This window comes from Vanellus vanellus (assembly GCF_965231255.1).
Source record: "Vanellus vanellus genome assembly, chromosome: 3".
NCBI lineage: Eukaryota > Metazoa > Chordata > Aves > Charadriiformes > Charadriidae > Vanellus > Vanellus vanellus.
Genome location: NC_138907.1, coordinates 73,477,874 through 73,500,873, shown reverse-complemented (window position 1 = coordinate 73,500,873; position 23,000 = coordinate 73,477,874). Strand labels below are relative to the sequence as shown.

Genomic DNA, 23,000 nt, shown 5'->3' with positions numbered 1-23,000 from the left:
AGATGGACAACAGCAGCACCTGCCTAAAAAAGCAGCAAGGACTTTACATGGAACTCTGCTCTAAAATATTTTCATTACACTGATACGATGTTTTCACTACCGAGGCCTTGGGGTTTTTTTGTTGTTTTGTTGTGGTTTTTTTTTGTTTGTTTGTTTGCTTGTTTTTTAAATTAATGCCAGGAAGGGAGCTCCATCAGTTGGTATTCAAGCAGAAATACAGACTAACAAAGGGAAGCTGGGGTGTGCACTGGGAAGTTCTTTCACGATTCCTTTCTTGTCTCCTGCCCTTGGACCAGCTTTGGTCATTTCTGTCACATGTCAGATATTGGACAAATGAGAAGAATGAAGAAATCACTTTTGTAACAAAATTTATTTTTGCTCTGTGGATACAAATCCCAAACATCAACAAACAAATTCCAGTGGAAAAATACCAGTCATTAACAATGAAAACTTTTATTATTATTTAATAAATAGAACTTTGGCATTCAAAATTCTAGCTGTAAACCCTACTTTAAAAAAAATTACAAAAAGAGGCAAGAACAACAAGCCTAAAGCTGAGCCAGCCAGTGGCTCCTTTAATTTTTACAATGAACACATTGTGATTAAGTCATGACAACTCTATTTACATATGAGGTATTCTGAGCGGTTCAAAAATTGAACCCAATTTACAAAACTACCAGTCTTCAGGGACTGATCCAGTACGTATGTCAGCTGTGCTTTTAAAAGATAGCTCCAGACACTCCTCCCCACTGAACTAATGATATACTGTAATTAATATACACAAAATAAACACATTATGATTTGAGTTTCCTGTTCAGGCTTCATATTCAAAAAAGCTGCACACTACAACCAGCCTAACATTCAAAGTGTACACCTAGTACCTAGTTTAAGTACTTCTGTTTCCAGGCATTATGCGGAGTTCTTACTACAAAAGCTTATAAACAAAATACCGGCAGGTAAAGAGGAAAACAAGGTGCAGTCATCAGCATCCTAACAACTTATCTAAAGTTCAAGGGGAATATACACTTACTTCAGGCAAATAAAGGCACAAAGGTATGCAGCTGTGGAATTAATATTGCTAATGAGCTACCAGAATAAGTCATCCCTATAGATAATAACCATTGATTTGTTTACAGTCGAAGAATGCAGATTAGTTCAGAAGATCTTTTCCCCGCTCATGACAGAACGTGTCACATCAATGAGAAGAGCCCAGTCATACCTCCAACTCCACCTACGTAACATCATTGATAAGGACAAGGAAAACTAGAGCAAACTACATCCATGTGGAGAGACTGCAGCGTGCCACCACTGCCCGTGCTAGGGCAGCAGGTCACGGAGGAAGGGGTTTGCTTGCTTTCTTTCCTTGTGCTATTACTCTGCAAGAAAAATGTCCAAAAAAAGTTTGAAACAAATGGCGAGCAGCGAGGGCAAAGGAAGGAAGGAAACCTTTTCAAGTGAAAAGGACAAAATTTCAGCTCTCGTAATGACTTTACGGCCAGGGCAGTTTCAAATGCTGGAGCCCGAGTGGGTGGTGACAGCAATCTCCAATTTCACACAACTATCACACTACAAAGCTGCACAGCAGAGGCTAGCAACCTAAATCACATTTACACAACTGAGCTGCGTTACTTCTATATAGTAAATACATAGCATCACCTATAGCTTGTCCGAAGACAGTTACTTTCCAAGTTTTTTTTTTTTTTTTCAAAATACATTCTTGAATACAGTAGTTACTGTAAATATCTTCTAAAGGATTGTATAAATTCAATCGGAAACTATACAAAAAATTACTGTACAAATTTGCTGACAGCCAGAACGGTACAGTATCCATTCATTAGCAGTTGTTTTTCAGCCCTTGAGATTGTCTAACAGCTACAGCAAAAAGTTGTCATGACTAAATCTAAGCAGTTCCAATGTTAACATTCATTAATCAACTCTGTATTAAATATGCTGAATGAGACCACACGCACTACATTTTAACTAATTAAACAATCATGCATATCTTAGACAAAGCTTATTCCATTTAGAGGCATCCGTAAACTGATGCATATATAGTAATTGCCACTACTATAACAGGCCAAATTTTAAGAAATCAAAGCAAAATACTGTATCACTGTAGACAGTCAATTGGTAGTCTGCATCTTTGGCTCATACATCCATCATTTACCTCCCTACTTCAATTTGACAGAGGCAGATAAACTCAGGGTTTTTTTAAAATCAAGTGCCTTAAAGTCAACATAAATATTACCAGTTCCATAATAAAAATATTACAATGCAGGATTACAGTACTGCTATCAAAGAATTACAAATGAAATGGGACCTCCTTCCTGAGGGACTTTCAACTAATACTTGAAGAGCATAAAAGCTCCTGAAGTGCTTTGCAAATATAAATTACTGATCTCAACTCTGCAGTACAGTATCACCATTTAAGAGGAGGGACAGTGGAAGCACACCAGCCAAGCGACCAGCTTAACAGTTCAAGGTGACTCAAAAAATCTCCTGCTCCTCTCTAATTGCTCTATTAAACTGCTTCTAATTCCCATAAAATTTAGAAAAATGTGTTGCTTTGTAATTTTTTATAGGTACATTTCCATCTAAGGAAATAATAACATACAACTTAGGTGTTTCCTCTCTCCCTAATACTTCTGGTTTATTATCTGAAATGCTATTGTTGAATTCTGTTACAAGACAGATGCCACAAACCGGAGACTATTACTTCACTGTGGGGCCAAAACCAACAAACTACACCAAAGGAACAAGCTGAGGCCCCAGTCACAAAAACCTATACTGTTAGAGGCCCAGGAAACTCTGCAAGCCCATTTGTGCGAAGATCCTTGTTTTCAGTTTTGCACTAGTATAAAAGGACACCTTCAGACCTACAGAAAGAGCATAGAAATTTAAAATAAAATGGCCTCGGTTTTTACCTTGAAGTAGAGACACTAGGCAATTTCAATTGAGATTTCATCTAAACACTGTTTTAGTGCTCACAGGAGCTGAACCAGTCAGATTAATCTATCTGAAAACACCATGTAGCAATAATATAAATAGCAACACTACTTCTCACAAATTAGTCCACGTGTAGGTTCAGGATAGAGAAAACTGTCAAATAAATAAGTCCATATAGCTAAAAAAAAATAAAATCACTAAATTATGAAAACAACATTAACGATAACTGTTTAACAATGAACAGAAAGCAAAACATCACCAAGTTAAAACTGGTAACCAGTCTACATTGCTATACCATTTTTTTTTCTATTAACATAAATATCATCAGAAAACTGAAGATGCTAACACTTTTGCCATAAAAATGTTACCCTAGAATTTACTTGGTTCTAACTGCTAAGCTTTCTAAGAGATTTCTGCTGTTATCCACACTCTGGGTCAGTTCACTGACTCGCACCTTAGTCATTTGAAATTTGCTTTTGATACCATACGCGTAACTGATGCTCATATGTTTTCTTAACAGTGTGATTTGAGAGTGGGTTTGCTTTTTGCAAGTTTTTGTTTCCTTCAGTTAAATACTATTTTACACCATGCATAACTGTGCAGCTAACTTGCAGTAATGTTCCAGGAAATTTGAAGCGTTCATATGTCATCTGTCCCACGGGAGTGAAACAGCACTGCCAAGTGACACTCACCGAATAAACTATGGAACATGATCTTATTTTTTTAATGTAATAGCTTCCTACATAAATGGAGAAATCAGGAATTCCCAAACAGCGTGGAAAATTTTGCAGTCCTCCCATAACCGAGTCCTTAATACTGCTAAGTGGAAACATTCTGTTCTGAGCCCTGATTCTGCCAAGTGAGAAACACCCGTTTTGTAGCTGTGATAAGGAATGGTTGAGGTGGTTCACAACCTCATCAGAGGCCTACAGAGATGGAATATAGACCAGACAAATCTTAAAATGGAGATGACCTAAGGGAAAAGTAAGTATGGTACAAACACTAAAATACAGTCTTTTTTTTTTTTCCCCTCTCTGACAGCCACATACCGCGCTGCAGTTTCATGCCTTCCAGCTTCTCTGGGTTTGTCACCGACTTCATTATTGAAACTTCTTACAGCTATGTGAGAATGCTTAAAACAATTTGACAGCACTATAGTTTATGGACTTCATCTGCATAAAGGAGTTAAAACTTGGCAGTCTTCTGCTGTTGGGCAAAGCAGCTAGACATCCATTACTAAAAACATCATCTTCCCTGTATCGAAATTTTTAGGCAACTTGAAGAGCAACTACATTTTGTACTGCTCCGAGATTGTTCCAACTGCAATTCCTGGAGTGACGTGCCATTGCAGAAGCCTCTGGCTTCACCACACTGAGCTGTAGGTCCTTTGACCCTCTGCTCCAATTTCAGAACACAGATAATGCCACACAAACCCTTGATGAAGGAAAAGAGAGTAGTAGCAGCACGGTTGTTTTGATGCTCTGATTCCACAAACTAGGTGAAGTAACAAAATGAGCTTTACTGAAGGAAACCGAGTATCCAACTGAATCATTCTTCACAGCTTGTTCCTACATTCAGTAGTTTCGAGAAAAGATTTCTTGTAGTTTGTACCACTGTTCAAACAATGACTCTTCCCTACCCGCCAGACTCCCGAGATCAAATATTCACAAACCTCAGAGAGACGCACGTGCGGTGCTATTTGCAGTCTTCCAATATGGCTCCTTAATAGAAATGCAAAGACCTGCGACACAGCAGCATTTAATAAGTCATTTGCTACTAGATGAAATGTTGTCATTGAGTAATGCAATTGTCCCCCATGTCCTGAGCGTAACGGTCCGACATTATAGTCCTTAATTCATCAATATCCTTTCGTAACTGACAAACGTCCAAGAGCTTCTTCGAAAGGGTTTCTGTGCTGTGGTAATTTTCATTCTCTTCAGATGAACAGCTCAGCGCTACAAAAAACAACGCTCAAGGTTAAGGCTCTAGCAACTGCACTTTGTGAATATTTCAATTAGTCAGTCCCCCTTGAAATAAGGGGCAGGTCACTTTAACTTAATCACATCAAGACAAGTCGTGCTTTAGTATGATGAAAAGCCAAGAAAATGTGGTACCATGTGAACTTAAAGTCAATTCAGAGTCCATCAGCGCTTCTCTGAAAGGCATGCTTTGCTGTTTGCACCAAGATCTAGACTTGCTAAAGTTTGATGGATCTCAACAGCAGTGAAATAACTGGGTAGAACAACTATTTCCTAGAGATTTTGGAGGTTTCTACAGCCACTCGGAAAAGAGGGATAGGAGGGCTTGGGAAAGGAGGCCATGTAAGACAATGAGATAGTACTACAGATATGCTGCACTATTCATCCTGCTGGCTGATGATGGCCTCATGGACTTTGAGACCGGCACATACTGCGCTCCCCAGTACTTCAGGGGGTTATGGTGTAAATGAGTATGTGGCACGTAGCAGCTCTTGCTGCACAGGACATTATACTTTTACCTTTCTACCTTGCTGATAGACTGGTTGCTGAACTCGACTATCTGATTAATTCTAATTAACACTCAGAAAACAATAGAATAGGATACATTCAGGTCAAAGCAACATAATTGTTTATTAAGCCCATTAAAAGAAGAGACCTAACACAAACTCACTATGCTGACTGGCTTTAGGGCATGCTTCTCGTTTCCTGGTTAAGTTTAACAGCTTAACGAGTGCTGAAGACTAGATGTGCCGTTAACAGTACTGGAGATGGAGTTGCTGGGCATTAGGCTTATCTAATACATGCAGACACCCTCACTTCCCACCCCTAAACCAGACATACACATGTTGAAACAGCAAATGTATATTCCTCCCACTTGACCCCAAGGACTTTAAAACAAAACCACGTGATTTAGCCACACCAGGCCTGTGATGTAGCCACACCAGGTGCGCTTATGCCTAACCTCTCTCATTTTAAAATGAGTTTACAGAGCAGAACACGTTTGACAGAAAAGCATCCATTAACCCTCATGGCGACTGCAATGTGTCTCAGGAGGGATGGACATCTGGCTACACACCTTTCTCTTCTGGTGGGGTGAATGTACGTACAGACTGGGTCCATATGAAGACCCAGCTACCTTCTCTCCAGACTTGGCAAAGACCTGTATAGTCATAGGCATTTAGCAGCACAGGTGCACTAAAAGCCCAGCTCTTCCAGAGAGCTCCAGGAGTACACATCATGCACAACTGCTCCAGTTGCATAGCAAGGAGGACACTGGACTGCCCAGCTGGCAGTTTGAGCACCACTTAGCAAAACTGTTACTCCTCTGTGTCAAAACACTACTAAGCATTGGAACGACAACATCACTTACATCTGATTCCCAGCAGTAAGGAAAGGTTAGGCTCCTTGCCCTGAGCTCTCTGGGTAAGAATACTGCACAGTGCTTTCAAGTCAAACAAGCAATGGGACATTTCCTTGAACAACTGGTCTGCTATAGGCATCTTCTCAGATACTGGTTGCCTGGACTGCTCCACCTGCCGCATCTGTTCCTTCAGGGAAGCGTTCTCTTCCATCAGTCTTTGGTTCTTTGTGAAAAGTAGATAGGAAAAAGGGGAAAGTTAGTCTGCAGTACACATTGTAGCAGAAAGTTTCCTGATTCAAACCACAAACAATATAATTAAAAATAATTACTTTCCATACATGTAATCAGTATTTCTGTACCCCTCTAAAGAATGGCAGATAGACAGCTTTTACATGGCTGTCTATTTCATGTTACCATTGCTTAGCGGCCTTCACCCTTGAAGTTCTCACTTCCTGCGGTAGGGATAATATCTATTATATGTCTGCAGGTCAGGCAGCACAGTCAAGTATGTAATTAAGCTCATACAGCCCTACCCTGAAATCTTATAATCATTCCATAAGATTCTTCCCAACTGGTGTGGTCAGGGGTTGGGTTTTTGGAGTTTTTACTTACTTCAGAGAGAGTTTTATTTAACTGCTCTATATTCCTTTCTTTTTCTTCAAGATCATTTGTCATCTTCTGAACTATCAGCTTTTCTTGCAAAAGCTTCTCTTGCATAGACTAAATCGAATGAAAAGCATAGGTAAAGATTTAAAATTTTCACACTTTATATTAGTACTGACAAAAACATGCATCCTCAGTAAATTTCTGAGTTTCAATTATTTATTGCTTTCATATTAATTCTTTGGGTTTTATTTTCTACCATGTTCACCTTGTAATATTCAACTGGACCCCAACAGCTGTATGTATACTAACACAGCTATTCCAAGTATCAGTGAAACCCTTTAAATAAGCAGTATCCGTTTAGAAACAAAAGGACAATATGTATGCAAAATGTTACTCCAATGCAGAATGCATGAAGTCTAAAATAGCCATGCAATATTGTTTATTCTAAATAAATAATTTAACTTGAAATAAGCAGATTAATGACAGCTAAGCTTCATTTGTGCAATTCCAAGTTGTAACTGAAGAATTTTTTGGTCTCTATTTTCCACAAGTCTATGGCAGGGCTTCCTACAACCTTTCGTAACACAGAATTCATCTCACCTTCTATACAGCTAAGAGGAAAGCCTCTGACAGTTGATACAGAGCAGCAAGCACTTTAAAACCATTCACATATAAGATAAATCAGATCCATCTATACAACTCTACCACATTGAAAAAACAACCACAGGCAACAACTTATTTGTAGTTTATAATGTCATTTTTAACAGATACAATAATTACTATTTTCAGTAATGAAAACAGCAGTAAGTTTCTACGGTGCTGTTGGACTGAAGTATTGGAGCTTTCCATGACTGACTTCCAGATCAGTCGCAAGCAGCAACAAATGAACAACCACTGCAATATGGAAACAGCTTCTGTCAGCTCCCCAGTTTTCACCTAGAAAGTTGAAACTGAGAAGTCATGAGGTATTTCCAAAGTGGATTTTTTTTGGGGGGTGAATTCATTATGACCACAGGTGTCTTTGTTGTTAAAAGCACTCATATTTATTCCACTAGTTGGCTTTTAGATCTGTAGATGTGTCTTTCAAGGTCATCTGGCAAAATCCAGAAAAAGGAATATTCGAACTATCCTATCTGAATATTATTAACAATGAATAGGGATTATATAAACTCCTGATGCTTTAAAACAGAGAGATCTTTTCAGCTTTCATGAAGAAAAAAATCCTCTTTTGTCATTAATGGTATTACTCACAAATCCAATGCTGTGCTAGCACAGTGCATATAAAACCTACTCCTCACCCCAAGCTCAGCACGTTAATATGTAAAACCTGTTGCCCAATTTCAATTATAAGATGCAAATCCAATCCCATCATGCTCAAAATACAGCTGGAGCACTGGTAACAATGGTGCATGTCTTGGCACAGTTTTGACTGTAGCCTTCCACAGAGTGGAACTGGAGACAATGATGGGGGGAGAAGTTGCATTCCACAAACCAATGGCGCTCAGTTTATGGAATGACACTGTCCCAGAAGAATGTTTCTTCTTGAATCTCTGTGGGAACAACCCTAATGATTCTTCTTCCAAAGTAGAGAACTCTCTCACAGGGAATTCTATGTGGTAGCTTAAAAAAAAATGCTATAGAGAGATCAATGTCAGTCCCCAGTAAAAAATGTGTTTAAATTGCTGCATTATGACTCTGCAACCTTATTCAAAGACAGAAAAAAAAACCCACAAACTCCCCACTTGACAGAACCACAGCAAATCACGTCAAGCTATGCTGATTTTGGGGTCTTAGGAAAACAATTTAGCTTTGGAAAAGGAAACAAATTTACTCTTGTGTGAGTTGCTCCTAATATGTATGAAGAATGGAACTTTCAGGTTATCAGTACTGGGGGCTGTAGCACATAAGAGACTATGTATATATACAGGCCTGCCCTTTATCATGTATGTGGCCTACTGGGTGGACAAGAAGCCATTTAATTGACTTGCCAGCTATAAGAATTATTAGTGCTGATGAGAAGGCAGGGAGTGACAAGAGGAAAGGCAGGGCTGACACTGAGGAGAGGTTTTAATGGCCTGGCTACTCATAGGACGTGTGCAGCCTTGACAAAATTTCCCATCACATTCTGCTCAATGCTGCACAAGCCGTGAGAAGAGACAGTACCTTGTCATACCCTTTGCAAAGCTGGGAACAATGGTGCTAAGTGTACACACTTAATATGAACTAAAAAAAAATCCACATTTTATTTTCATGTAAGTAATCAGAATCAGCAGGCAGAACCCAGACATGACTACTTGTTTTCAAAACCGTTTTCACACACTTGATCCACCTCTCAGTTCACCCCTGATGTGCCCCTCAAAAGGAAGTGCTGAAGTAATGTGCATCCTAAAGATAAGCTGTGCAAGAAAGCACGGTTTCGCACTCCAGTGGGAGGAAGGGGAAGAAGAAAGAGGGCCCTGTCCCACGTCAAAGGAAACACCCTGGGCCAGGAGAGGGCAGGAAATAGCTCTGCTTCAGGCATTTCCTCTGTCGCGCTTGCAGATGATCAGAACTTGCAGTGCTGTTGAACCGTCTCCTTTAGGTTTTTGGTTTGTGTGTTTTTTAAAAAAAAAAAACAAACAAACAAAAAAAACACACACACAACACAAACACCAAAAACATTTTTTACTGAGAAAATCGCCATATTGAGTCAGACTGAAGGTCCCTCTAGATCTGTCTGCAGCCAAACAGAAGATGCTTAGGGAGGAGGAGAACAGGGCAGTACAGTAATTGCAGGTGTCCAAAACACCCTCCCAGCTTCCAAGTGTCTTCAAATTTTTAATAGTCTTTGATGCACTTCTCTTTCATGAGCAAGTTCAGGGACACCCAGAGCCCCAGTTATGATACACGCATTAGAACCACCACTTACACTTTCCATGTTTCTGTCAACGCCAGACATTAAACGTTTGACCGTGCAGCCTTCCTGAGGGTGGGTAGGTGGTGGGGAAGACAGGTTCAGAAATATTACCTTCCTCGGTGTATTTTCAGAACTACATTTGCTATTAAGTTTACATGACTGTACAAACTACTCCAAAAATGACTTCTAGAATATTCCAAATAATATGTTCAGCTCATGAGTTGCACTGTTTAATGGTAACTAATAGAAATAAACACTAATTCCCATTTCTAGAAGATACACCTAACATCTATCATTCTGTGCTAACCTAATCTTAAAGGTCAGAAAAAGTACATGTGCTTACCAGCTTGGTTGAGCCCACAGTGTTATGATTTCCCAGTGCTCACAGTGCTATCAGTCCTCTGTATTTCATCCTAACTTTTTCCATGTGCTTTCCAAAGTTACAATTTGGTGGCACTACTCCTAGCCTGGCAGAGTTTGGGTTTATTGTGACTGACAGGACTGACAGATGTACTTTGGGCAACGCAGGCATTGCACACTCTTACATCTACTGTCTTTTTGGTAACAAAAATGCTAATTTTTTGATATCTAAATTAATCATGTACATACAGATTTTTTTTTTAAATGCCGCTCTCATCTATAATTTTTCTCTTTCTGAAGTTATACTATATATGCAACATGACATCTTGTCAAGACCAACCAGAATGTTAATCCCTCATACTCAGGAGAACAGATCAACCAAGCAAAACCATACATGAAAGATCAAAATCATTCCACTGCAATTATCAGCAAATAGAAACTAGTACAGCTTCATACACTGCTGTCTGAAACTGAATTTCTTTGTCTTCAGCTTGCAAGTTAAAAACAATGAACTGAAATACATTCTCAAGAATAAGTTCACAATGTGGCAGAAGACAGGGAATAAAATGAGATCTTCTGAGCTGAAGATAAATTGTATCTCTGTGATACGGGATTTCAGTTTATAATGAACTAATTTTCAATGCTTCCTAGGGAAAAAACGTGGAAAGCGAGGGGAATCAACGATACAAAGAAGCTGCTGTAGCCTACAAGTAATTTGAGGACTAACACCATTTTCAAATCTTATTTTCTGTCCTTATATAAAATACCTCAAAAGAGGAAATGTAAGAGAAAGTCCTGAAGAACAGAACGGTACTCGGTTCACAAGACTGTCACAACTACTCAGCATTTCCTGGTCTCAGCTCCCTAAAGTCATTTCAGACTAAGCACACAAAACAGCCATCTGTATAAACGTGCACAGAAGTTACTAGTCTCAAGATAAAGGTGACGGAGAAAAAAAGATCATAATGTTTAGGAAATATGAGAACATTTAGGTTGGTCATAATACATTTAGGCAAGTTGTGCATATTTCTTATACACATAGTAAATATGTAAATAATCTTAACTAAAGATTGGGGATAAGGGACAGAGAACCTCAGAATGGTTATGGAACTTTTCTTTTAAATTACGAAATACTGAAAACTACATTTGCTTGTGTCACAATTTTTGCATATAACAGGCTGCTCCATGAAAGCATCTCAATATGATGATTTTTGTTTTCTTTAAATATTCAGAAGCTTAGCGATTGATTTTGCTTTTCAATTAACAGACGTATGTTGTGTTGCAACTTAAATTCCCCTGCTGCTTCTCTACAGATGTATTTAATACTTGGTAATTTAATTAAGCAAAAATACATTTGTTGACGTGCATCAGGCCTGCTATTTACCTGCATGGTAGAGAAAGGAAGCAATTTAATGGTGGAAGACAACTTACTTTCAACAGCTACAAATAAGCAAACTTGGCTCCAGTGTGCAAAGTGGAAATAAGAAAGCACTTTCTCTTAGCAAGTGTTACACAAACAGTTTTGTGTCTCTTTGTTCTTTGGATTCTAGCTCCATAGTGTTCCCTTCCACTTCAGAAAGAGCAGGCATTCAGCTGATTGTTTACTACCATTTTGTTGTTCTTCCAAACCTAATGTACACACAGCCAAAGCAGAAACACCTTCTTCATTCTCAACCCTGTAACATCAGTCTCTCTGGAGGGCAAGGAAGCAAAAACATGGAGACAAATGCCAATCTAGAAGAATGCAGAAACTAGAATTTATTGACTTTGGCTTCAGTATTTTCTGAAAACAGATGTTTGTTTTTTTAAATGCTCAGCTTTTTCTAGAGCAAGTCATACCTTCTTCCCTACAACCTGTATAATGTTTCCTTTCCTCCACAACAAACACTGGTCACTAAGTAACTTTCAAGTCTCAGGAGCTTGATGTGTTAACCTGATCCACAGAGCTGCAACTGACTCCTAGCTGCCAATTTATGCTGTCTTGAAAAATCCTTGGCTCCAAGCTAGGTGCCCAAGATCCGCCAAGAGAGTTAAGATATCTAAATGAATGACGTGTCAGAAACCATTGAACAGGGACCTGCTTAAACAATGTGAAACATGAAGTGGTATGGTTTAGAAAGGCACCTGTCTACACCAAGGATCTCAGCAGTGAAGCCCCTTATGAACATCCCTTTTTGCACTTCGGATGACCATCTGAAGCCCAAAGTCAGATGGGGGGTTTCACTGTTACTTACAGAGGCAGTCCTCATACTTGAAACAGGCAGCTTTGATATGACATCCACTAGACCAGCAGAATAAGGATGCTACACAGCAACGTTTTTTTACATTATGATGAGTATCAGCAAAGTGCTAAACCATACAAACATCAATAACAAAGGCATTATGAGCCCGCAAGAGAACACGGGTCAACTACAGGCATTTCTACCTTTGCCTTCTATTTGGGAAGATAAAAGGGCAAAGTTCAACTTTAGTAATATTGTATTTATGAACTGAAAATGTGAAGAGTAAACAACAGAATATACACACTTCCTTACCTGCATGTCTAAAATCAGTCCAGCTATCTGATTTTGTTGATTGTCTATGACCTAGAATATAAAATTGAGTAATTTAAAGGCTTGAATCTCTTCAGGTCCTTTTTTAAAAATCAGCTGACAGGTGTGCAGCCAAATTTTAAATGGAATATTTGAAAAAATGTAAGTGATAAGACAGAGAGTTTAACTCTGACAGAACAGGAAATTCGTGCAAAATAAACGTACTGAACAGAAACAAACAGCCATTGAAAAGAAATCTGAATTAGCAACAAATGTGTAATTCTTTAGCGAGATTTTATTTCTAAAGTAAAAAAATAAAGAAATTCAGGACTCAAGGTTAAAGATGCCACCAACAGATCATTTGCAGACTAACCTTACTGGCTTTCTCATTCTTTTCTTTGAGACTTTCATTCTCGCTCTGAAGCTGTTTTGTGTCCAACATGGGAAGGCGAATACCATCTTCCAGGCATTTTTCTACTTTCTGTTGTAAACTGCCATTCAACAGGAAAGAAAAATTAAGTGTGCTGACAGAAACCAGAAGGTCTGTGTGTTCTAGTGAAAAATTAGAAAGTTGCACCGTCTTCCAACCAGAACCGTAAAACCGTACCCAGCAGAATTCAGCATTATGAATGAGCAAACCAACAGTGGATGCATGATGCAAAAATCCTAAACTACCAAAGCTACCGTGGCACTGACAAGAATAGATTAATGCAGAATAGGCTTTATGGACCAGATTCTGTTGTGCATCTCCCAAAAGGCAGAGCTCCAGCAGTACAGCATAAGGAGAGTGGGCAGAGAGGAGCAAAGAAAAGGTTTGTGGTGTTCACAGCTGCTCTGTGCTACTGTGGCAGGCAAAGCCAGCACCACCATAGATCAGAACAGTCTTTGGACCTCTCAAAGTTACAGGAGCTTTAAAATCAGACTCTCTCACTGGGGGCACATACACCTCAAAGTGGAGTCCAGAATCGGAGGCTGCACCGAGTACTGGAGGCCTACCCTTCATGCCCTCTATGACTTCTAAGGAAGAACATAAAGCTACTCCTGCCAGCTGCTCCCACACAACCTTCAGACCCTCTGTAGCTAGCTCAGCTCAAGCTCCTAGGTGTAGCTAGGTCCTTTGCCTGCTCACCTTCTCTCAGAAAGGAAATACACTTTATTAGTGTTAATCTTGCTGTCTAATTTAGAAACCAGCGGCCACCTCAACTATTTGTAGGCTTTCAGAAAAGGCAAAATGATCCCCCTCTAGATTATGAGGGCATGAAGAAAAAAGCCCTTTCATTGGTAAGATGGAAACAATGCATCAACAATTTTGCTGGCAAGGTGTCACAACCAGCTTGCCTTTCATCATGGAAACACTTTCAGACTCCTCTGGCATGCACCTTTACCCACTGGAGGGACAGTGAACTGTAGTAACATCCACATAAATTATTAAAAGTGATTCCCCCTCGCTTCCCCTCTTGCCTCTTTTTTTTTTTTTTAAAAGAAGTGTTTAAGCAGCTCTCCTGATCTAAAATGTACCAGAACAACATCTCCATGTCTCATCTGGAATCATTTCATGTATGTCTGTCCCATTTGTTTCTTCATAGTTATGCAAGTTCAATGACAGCAGATTAGCTACAGCTAAATTTCCCTGTAAATTACCCCACCGTCAGTGAAAAGGTAAGAAACAGCTACAATTTATTTAAATCTTTGACCCTTCCCCGTTATACCCGTCAGCCAGTATCCAGGGAGCTTTTCCACAGCTCGTGACAGGATTAGTTATCAAATAGGAGTGCTGACAGCTTCTACACAATGCCCCTTTGCTCCACGTGTTTATTCTACCCTCTATCTGGCAGCAGCCTGTGATGCCATTGCAGCGGTGTCCCACATCTTTAAAGAAAGATCGTGAAGAGCATCCTAGGCAGACTCTTCTCTGTGGCATTACTTGCAACTCGACACAAATAAAAATCTGGTTGGATTTTCCATTGCATTACACTGTCATTCTGCACAGTAATATATTTATGCCATGAAAAATCATTAGCATTGTAATAGATTAAGAGTGCATAACATTAGGTCTTGACATCAGGTGGGAAAGCACACCCGTTTCAGGGCGCAGCCCAAGCAGCTGTTCATACCTCTGTACTGTTGTGACCAGCTCTTTTTCTTTTTTCTTCTGACACACCAGTTGCAGTTCTCTCTCTCTGCACTGCGATCGGGCCTCTCCAAGCTTCTTTTCTAATTCAGTCATAGTTTCTTGAAGTTGCTTGTTCTTCTCTTCTAGAATTTGCAGCTAACACAGATTACATTAGTCAGACACGATGTCACATTAGCAGAATGCCTTGTGGCAGGCCACAGCCTTGCAGTTACCTGCTGTAAAACCTTAGGCCCATTTCACTTATCTGAGTATGAGAATCCCTAATAGCTACAGTGCTTTCTAAAACATTGAAATACTTCTCTTCCTAAACAGACGTGGAAAAAAAAAATATGTTGAAACAGTAAAAAAACCTGATAACAGATTAGGGAGCTTACTTGCATTTTAAAAATGTAAACCAAACTCCCTTTACCTTACCTGCTTAGTCTGCCCTTCTATATCATCCAGCGTTGGTAGGTCAGCCAGATATTTTTCTAAGGTTTCAATTCGTCTTTGTTTTTCTTTGTTTTGCTCAGACTCTTTCTGGCATTTCTTTTTCAGGCTATTAATATATCGGTCTCTAGTTTTAAGCTAGAAGAAAGTAAGAGTACATGTTTTATGATTACAGTGAAAAATAAACCTGCTTTGGAAGCAGAGGTTGGTCACTCTTCCAAGACTTGTACTCTCAGCTGCACAAAAGGGTTGGTTACTACAGAAAACAAAACCAAAGAATGATAAATCCCAGCAGCTCCAAATCATAGACTCACATGTGACCTCAAACCACAGTTGCTTCACCTCTGCCCAGAACTCTCCACATGCCTTGTGAACTGAACACACGGACAGTTCAACAATTAAAATATTCTTAGTTTTTTCACCAATGAAGATGTTTATATGCAACAAATGATCAGGAAATATTTTAGTCTATCCTCTCCCTCTGGCCTAGGAAAACAACTAAAAACACAGGGACCAAGAACTTAACCTAACAAGACCTGGAGGCAGCAACCTGACTTTCATGCAGTCTGTCAATTACAGCAGATGACATCAGAACAGAATAGTGCCTTTCCTAAACACCTTTTCTACAGGCATCTTAATTGTCCATCAGCCTGCAAAAGGTTTTTTTTATATTGTGTTATCTTTGCTTGCATTCCTGGTACTTATTTTGCTTTATTACCTAGGTCAAAAAAGCACAAAGGAAGGCAGGAAAAGGAGTATTTTCCAGTCATAGTCCAATTTAATGAAGAACAGTATCTCTATTGCTTGAACTAAGGTGTAGTAATTTGCAGATAACAAACACTTGTCACTAGAGTAAATGCTAAATGTACTTTTATTTCGGTGCCACATACATCCATTTCACCAAGAAATAAATGTGTGACACTGTCAGTGTCAGAGCTCAGTAACAGAGCCTGCTGAAAAGTTTAAGTCAATAATATCTGGAAAGCTTTTCCAGAGACAGCCTTCTATATGGGCCTAAAAACTGAGGATGGTGAAAAGGCCAAGAAATCTTTATATCTTTTATTTTATCAAGACCTCAAAACTGAACAAAGCTTTCAGACTGCTTTAAAATCTTTCTGATTACACAAAGCCCAAGTAAACCACACATTCAGTAAGGCAAATTTACAACTCAGCCAGGATCTTTTGCCACAACATGTGCTTCAGAACCACATATGCCCCCCTATAGCCCAAGCCTTAGGGCAGTGATATAAATATGCACGTGTAAGCCAACACTGCACATTAAGAATTGCCAAAACTCTGACTGTTAGCTAAGTGAATCCCTTCCCTCTGTTTCTCACATACCACTAAGGACGACGAGTTGACCAGTCAGAATACTCCAGTACTTGTGTGACAAAGATTACATGGTTTCCAAATCTTTTTGTCCTGCATATGTATCACAGGCAATTTCTTCTCCTGTAACCTCCCTCCTTCTAGTAGCTACCATGTTTGCCTTCAGATTCCTCCCGCCCTCTCTAAATCCCATCCCCAGCATCATCCCAAGGACTCTTTTCACCTTCTGTCACCTAAGAAGAAAAAAGCGTTTGGGTTTTTTTTTTTCCCATTCACTCTTGCTGACTCTGCTGAGGGGAAAACAACCTTTAGATTTTGGGTTTTTTTTTTTTGTTTTTTTTTTTTTTTTTTTTTTATTTCCTCCTTCATACACACACTGCTGATGACTTTGTTGGGGCAGGAAAAAATAGGAAAGTTCCCATCTCTTGGCAATTAAATATTAAAAGCAAGGCCACAGATATCATAGGGGAGAACACTACTACAGGCTATCAGCAGTACTTTTCAGGAGTCCTTCAGAATTAGCCATAGAAGAGGGAGATGGAACAGACACCAGGGTACAGGTGTATGAACTGAAGCATTTCCAGCCCAGCAGTCCAACTTCCAGATGAAGTGCCTCAGAACTAAAGTGAGGGCTGCAAAATCTGCAGATGCCAAGAGGCACACTCATGCCTGGCATAAGGAAAAGGAAGAACCTAGGAATTCTTGACATGGACACTGGTGGAGAGTACTGTAGTATCTACCTTTGCAGGCTGCCTCAACTAGGAAGCTATGAGGAGCTACCACGACCACTAGCCAGCCAGATCAGGGAAGCTTCTTCAGGCTTCTAAAATTTCAGTGCCAATTAAAGAGCTCTCAATCACCTCAGTCCTACACTGACTACACATGGAGCCTTGGGAAAAAAATGCTTCTTTTCAGGCACGAGAATTATTCAAAAGGTGGTAGAAATACCTCCTTGCTTGGTATGTCTGCGTGGGGCCAAGACAGGTATGATACCAGCAGTGAACAAATAGCACCTCTGATCTCTACTGGCCCTGCAGTTTCTCAAAAGGAAAGTATCAAGTATATCCACCCTAATGTTAGAAGGGGCACAATGCTTCAGACCAAGAGGCCTTCTAGCCCGACATCTCATCTCCAACAGTAGCCATAAGCAGCTGTCTATGGTAGGGAAAGAACAAGGAAAGCACATTTTTCCAGCCTCCAACTGCTTTCACCTTAGGGGCGCTCCTGAGGCAGTCATTATTTCTGTGCATTTAGAACAAGAGAGCACTTCCATCAACTCACCCATTTTTCCCTTGAGACTACTCATACTCTTAGCATCCACAACAGCCTTCAGAGAGACAATCTACAGGTTCACTATAGAGAACTGGCATGAGGAATCAGCTCCTTTTGCTGATCATGTATTTGGCTTCTGAAGCTTCACGAGATGTTCCCTTGCTTCTGCAATGGGAGCTGCAGTGAGGAGCTGACTGCCCTCCGTCCCTTCCAGGCTGCCTGTGGCTCTGCACACTCCATCATGCTCCCCTTCTGTCACTTCTTTTCCAGTGTGAAGATTTTGTCATTCCTCCTGTGTTTTTCTGATGGATATCTGCTTTGTTGCCCTTCTCTGAACCTTTTCCAGTTCTAATACATGCTGGGTTTGTGAGGAGGGAGACTTTCCCAGACTTCTAACCACTGACAAAAGATGGTCAAGGCAACGGGATTGTTCCATGTTTTCTTTCCTATGACCTACACCGAATGGTCACAGCTTGTCCATTACTGCCAAAAACATACCGTCTGTACACTGTATTTAAATGTTGTATGTTAAAAACTAATGCAGGAAAAGATAATATTATTTGCAAAAGTGGGGCAGAGAAGTAGAAATGCATGCCAGCAGACTTAACCTAAACTTCTATGTGTTCTTTTAGCATACACTTACAAGCAAAGCTCACCTGAATGTTAACAGCATTTTCTCCACTCCCTGCCCAAAACCAGCTTTGGGCTGAAAAAAAAAAAACAACTTACCCTCTCTGAAGAGTCAGGTATTCACTTGGAAATAACCCTAGCACAGCTATTGGCAACAATCCCTCTGATCAGTACAGAAATTGTGGTTTTGGCCCCTAACATCAGTCACTGACCTGGGACACTATGCCTTTGGGCTCTGGGATGATCTTCCTATGAGCACAGCAGAGGAACTCTAGAGACAGCTCTCCCCAGGCTCAGCACCCAGCCCACGGCTCGGGTTCCCAGCCTGCCACATCCCTGTAGGAACACAGCAAAGCTCCTTCCTCCCTCCGCAGTCTTCCCTCAAACATAAGGGCACTAATTTTATGATAGAAACACATGTTCTCCCTCCCTGCCCTTTCTCTCCTTGAAAGCCTTTTGTTCAGCGCACAGAACGGATGGGTGTTAAGGGGAAGAATCCAAACTGTGCCGTGAATCAGGCTCCTAGCTACGTACAATCCGCTGACACAAGCGCTGCTGCACAGGTTCTCACCACTGCCACCACCTACAGCAGGAATTCCTGCACAGTGAGGAACACAAGCAGTAAAAGCTGAGACAGGAGGAAGCAGCAGCATCCAATTTCTGCCCTTCCTGAATGTTACCCTCAGTGAAAAGCATACTGCAGGGTTCATAGGAAATGATAAGGCAGAATTTGAGATGAATTATGCTTTCTTCTTTGTCTTCTCACCTGCCACTTCACTGTATCATACTGCTCCTACCCCTCAAACCTGCATTAGTATAAATCTAAGCCCAGTAGTAAGGCCCAGTGATCAAAGAAGAGATGGTAACAGTGACAATATATCCCTAAACATTAATGAGGAATGACTTGGTCAATAGCACATTCCTGTTGCAGTAAAGGAAGGCTGTCAGGACTTTCAAAACTACCCATGGGTATTGCTTCAGCCTCCAAAGAAACCCCTTGTCAATAGAGTTCCAAGAACACAGCTATCTAAGCCCCTTCCTTGTCTCAGACTAAAGTCTACTCTGCACATCCTAGCAAGACTACAAGAGAATCACTCCTGCTGAGTGCACACACCCAGGCTGGTAAGTGCATCTCAAAACATGAGGCATGCACTTACAGACCATGCTAAAAATTTTCACACTCTTGCTATGTTTATAAATGCTACTTTGTTTACTGTAATAAATGCTTCAAGCTACATAAATTCTTAGCTTTTCTTCAAAGCAAGTTTAACTGATACCTGGTTAAAACTGTCACAATAGCCTTTTCATCTAGTTTCGCTTTTTAGGGTGTATTAACTACTAGTTGAGATTTATCCATTGTCGACACCTACAATCACTAACTATCAATTTTTCTATCACAGATAGCTTAGCTACCTTTTGAAAATAGCTCAGCAACCCACATACTAAGTTCCTTTTTAGCAAACAAAACATATACTGCTATGAGTGTCAAAAGGAAATTTGGAACATGAAAGACACTTACTTTCTCCTCCATCTTCTTTTTCTCCTCACTAGATTTGTTTGAAATTTGTTTTATAAATTCACTGAGTTGTAATTCCTTATTCTCAGCTGCTGCAATCTTTCGCTCAAGCTCCTCAACGTGGGATGTTGATCTTTCCGAAACGTGAGGTTGCAGTGATGTGCTCTCATACTGTGGTTGCTTACAAAAAGAAATAAAACAATCAAACAAATGAATGCACACGTACCAGGGTATACTTCAGCAGCACAGCAATAAACAAGTCCTGCATTTTTTTTCCCACTGTCAGGAAGGGTGGGGTTTGATTGTTCAAACATTAAAATACAAGGTAACAGCATGTATTTCAGGAATCTAGAGAAAAAAAGATAAAGATGCTGGACACCCTGACATTCACAAGACATGCAAATGAACACTGTGGGGCCAATTTCCCCTCAGATATATGGAAGAGGTGCGACTTTTCCTCCAAAAGAAAGGCCTGAAAATCCAAACAAAAAGTGTTGTCAAACAAATCACTGCCACTGCATTATCATGCCATTCCCTAAGAAGAAAAAACACTCTATAAAATGACTATGAATATATTAAACTAAGAGATGCTCTAATTTCAAGATCCCTCTAAAGCAGAACATTAGTACTAGTCAAACTTTAGAGCTCTCGCACCTGCGGTGCAGAAGGGTGCAGGCACAAGCCTGTGAATAGAGCTACAATCAGAAGGCAGGCCTTCTACCTTCTGTCCTGTCTACCAAAACCCTCCTCCATTTCATACAGTTCAATATTACTCTTCTACCTCCACTGCCCACAGAAAGACAAGCACAAAATGGAAATCAGCTGCATGTGGGATGAAAAAGGAGATGCATCCCCCTAGGCTTTCAGTTTCAAGATTCTTTTAATAACATAAATTGGTGTCTTTACAGAAATTATAGAGAGACTATTTTTAACTAGTAACATTCCTTCAGCAAAGCATTAAAAGAGATTAGAACCTCCATTAAAGGAGATTTGCATTTGTAAGTTAATCTTATAGAAGGCACACAAATGAAGCAGAAATCCTAATACATCATAAACTTTAACTCTTTAAGTTAAGAAAGATGAACACATCTGTTGCTTTATTTGAAGTGTATTACAGTACACTAAGATACATACACTAGAATTTCAGTTTCTGCAGTCTTTTTTTTTTTTTTTTTTTCTTCAAAATCTTTATTGTAACAGAATTTTGAAGTATTTTATAAAAGAGCTTCTGGAAGCACCAAAAGCCACATTCCTAGATGTCTGAAAAAGTTTCTGAATACCTAACTTCCCACCGAGGTTCCACTTGAATTTCTCTCCTGTCTCACACAAACCAGATTCTTTCACCTGATGCATAGCTGTGCTACCCCAAGGATAATTAATTAACATCATGCTGAAGTACACTAGCTGAGATCCTGAGATCCTGGCGCAGTGTTTGTGACAGAGAAAGATAACGTAATAAAAGGGTGACAGAAAAGCTATTTCTCTGCATATCTGCCTTTAACATTCTCTTTCTGCACTGCCTTTTAGATACACCAAGGTCTGGAAACGGAATTTCTGTGCTACGACAGGGTAGCAGCCACAGTCCTCAAACTTTCACAGTTAGCCTATGCTACCTCTTCCTTACACTTTCTGATATTTGCACTAGTTAGAGAAAAATTAGGACAGGTATGCCCAAAATACCACTACACATTCCCTTTCAGACTAGGTGTTCCCTAGGAGTACTAATCCGTATCTGTTTCGGGTGTCTTGTACAAAGATATTCCACCAGTCAGTTTGCCTTCTCACATCTCTTCTTTCTATTCTATTGATACAAGCTAACCACTCCTTTGGGCATTACCTCCTTCTCCTCTTCAGAAAACCTTCCATCAGTTGTTCTTACAGTGTCACAATCCCTCATTTTACCCTATTTTTATCAGATGTCAAACATGTACAAAATGTTAATGTAACTTAGATTTCTGCAAATGTAAGGTAAACTCTAACACTTGCAGGGTACACTCCTCTATGCAATTTATAGTTATACAATTACACAACCATCAATAATCACAAAAGCTCTACATTTTGGACTGCAGTAAATTGTGAATGTGCTTTCAGGTGTCAGTTACTGAGCAATGGAAAGCTTTGCTAAAAGAGAAATATCCATTTTACCTGCAAATTAGCCATGTAAGGTTCTTCGCAGTTCACAAGATGGCTCAATCTTGCATGTTGAGCTCGTAATTCATTCTCCCTTATCTTCTGATGTAAATTGTTAATTTGCTGCTTTTGCCTGTAATACACAGATTTTATTTGAAAAGAAAAGGAATGGAACAGAGATTAAAAAAAACATAGATCTTAAGACTCATACTGAAGAATACTGTAACAATGCTATTTGACTATCCTGGACCGACATCAGCTGTGGGCTTTTTCCCACCACAGCCAGACTGCAACTAGTCTAGTTTACCACTAGAACTGGAATCTTATCAGGATATGAGCTATTACACTACAGTTGTCATGTAACTTTCACTTAAGCGTACCCCAAAGGGTCTGTGCTCAACTATCAATAATACGCAAATCTTGTAGAAATACGACTTGAAATCTCTATCAATTTTGGGGGGGGTTGAAAGAGGCTTCTGTTGTCATTTGCTCCTAGGGCAAACAAAACTTGCACTTCTGTTTTACCTGGACATCTGCTCAGCCCCTCTTTGCCAGAGCTGACTTTTGACACAGGTTAAGGATGTACAAATCAAGCTGAGCAGAAAGAACTTAAGAAAAAGTCATTATAGAAGATAGTCAGCATGGCTTTCTTGCAAGGTCTTTCTTTTTGCTTTGCTTAAGACTTGCTCAATCAGCTACTTTACATAAGATGTTCCCTACCCCTAGGGTGAAATACCACAAGCATACTAAACCAGAATTAACCTCTTACACCAATCGCTTGGCCAGTGTACAGCAGAAACAGTATCACTATTATATCACTATTTAATTATATCACAAATCATATCACTACTTACATCATGACTGCATTTGAACTAGCATGAC

The 23,000-nt window shown here is 39.8% G+C and overlaps 1 protein-coding gene across 1 annotated transcript in view; it reads right to left on the bottom strand.

Annotated features, from left to right (window-relative positions):
• Positions 1–355: 355 nt before the first annotated feature.
• CEP85L (centrosomal protein 85L) overlaps positions 356–23,000 on the bottom strand; it is a 123,198-nt gene continuing 100,553 nt past the window's right edge. The window contains exons 5-13 of the mRNA XM_082481490.1: positions 22,134–22,251; positions 19,992–20,168; positions 15,227–15,379; positions 14,793–14,947; positions 13,052–13,169; positions 12,682–12,732; positions 6,898–7,005; positions 6,295–6,508; positions 356–4,901 (exon numbers count right to left, since the gene is read on the bottom strand). Coding sequence (XP_082337616.1) covers positions 4,738–4,901; positions 6,295–6,508; positions 6,898–7,005; positions 12,682–12,732; positions 13,052–13,169; positions 14,793–14,947; positions 15,227–15,379; positions 19,992–20,168; positions 22,134–22,251 — 1,258 coding nt within the window. The 3' untranslated portion in view covers positions 356–4,737. The remainder of the gene's footprint in view (positions 4,902–6,294; positions 6,509–6,897; positions 7,006–12,681; positions 12,733–13,051; positions 13,170–14,792; positions 14,948–15,226; positions 15,380–19,991; positions 20,169–22,133; positions 22,252–23,000) is intronic.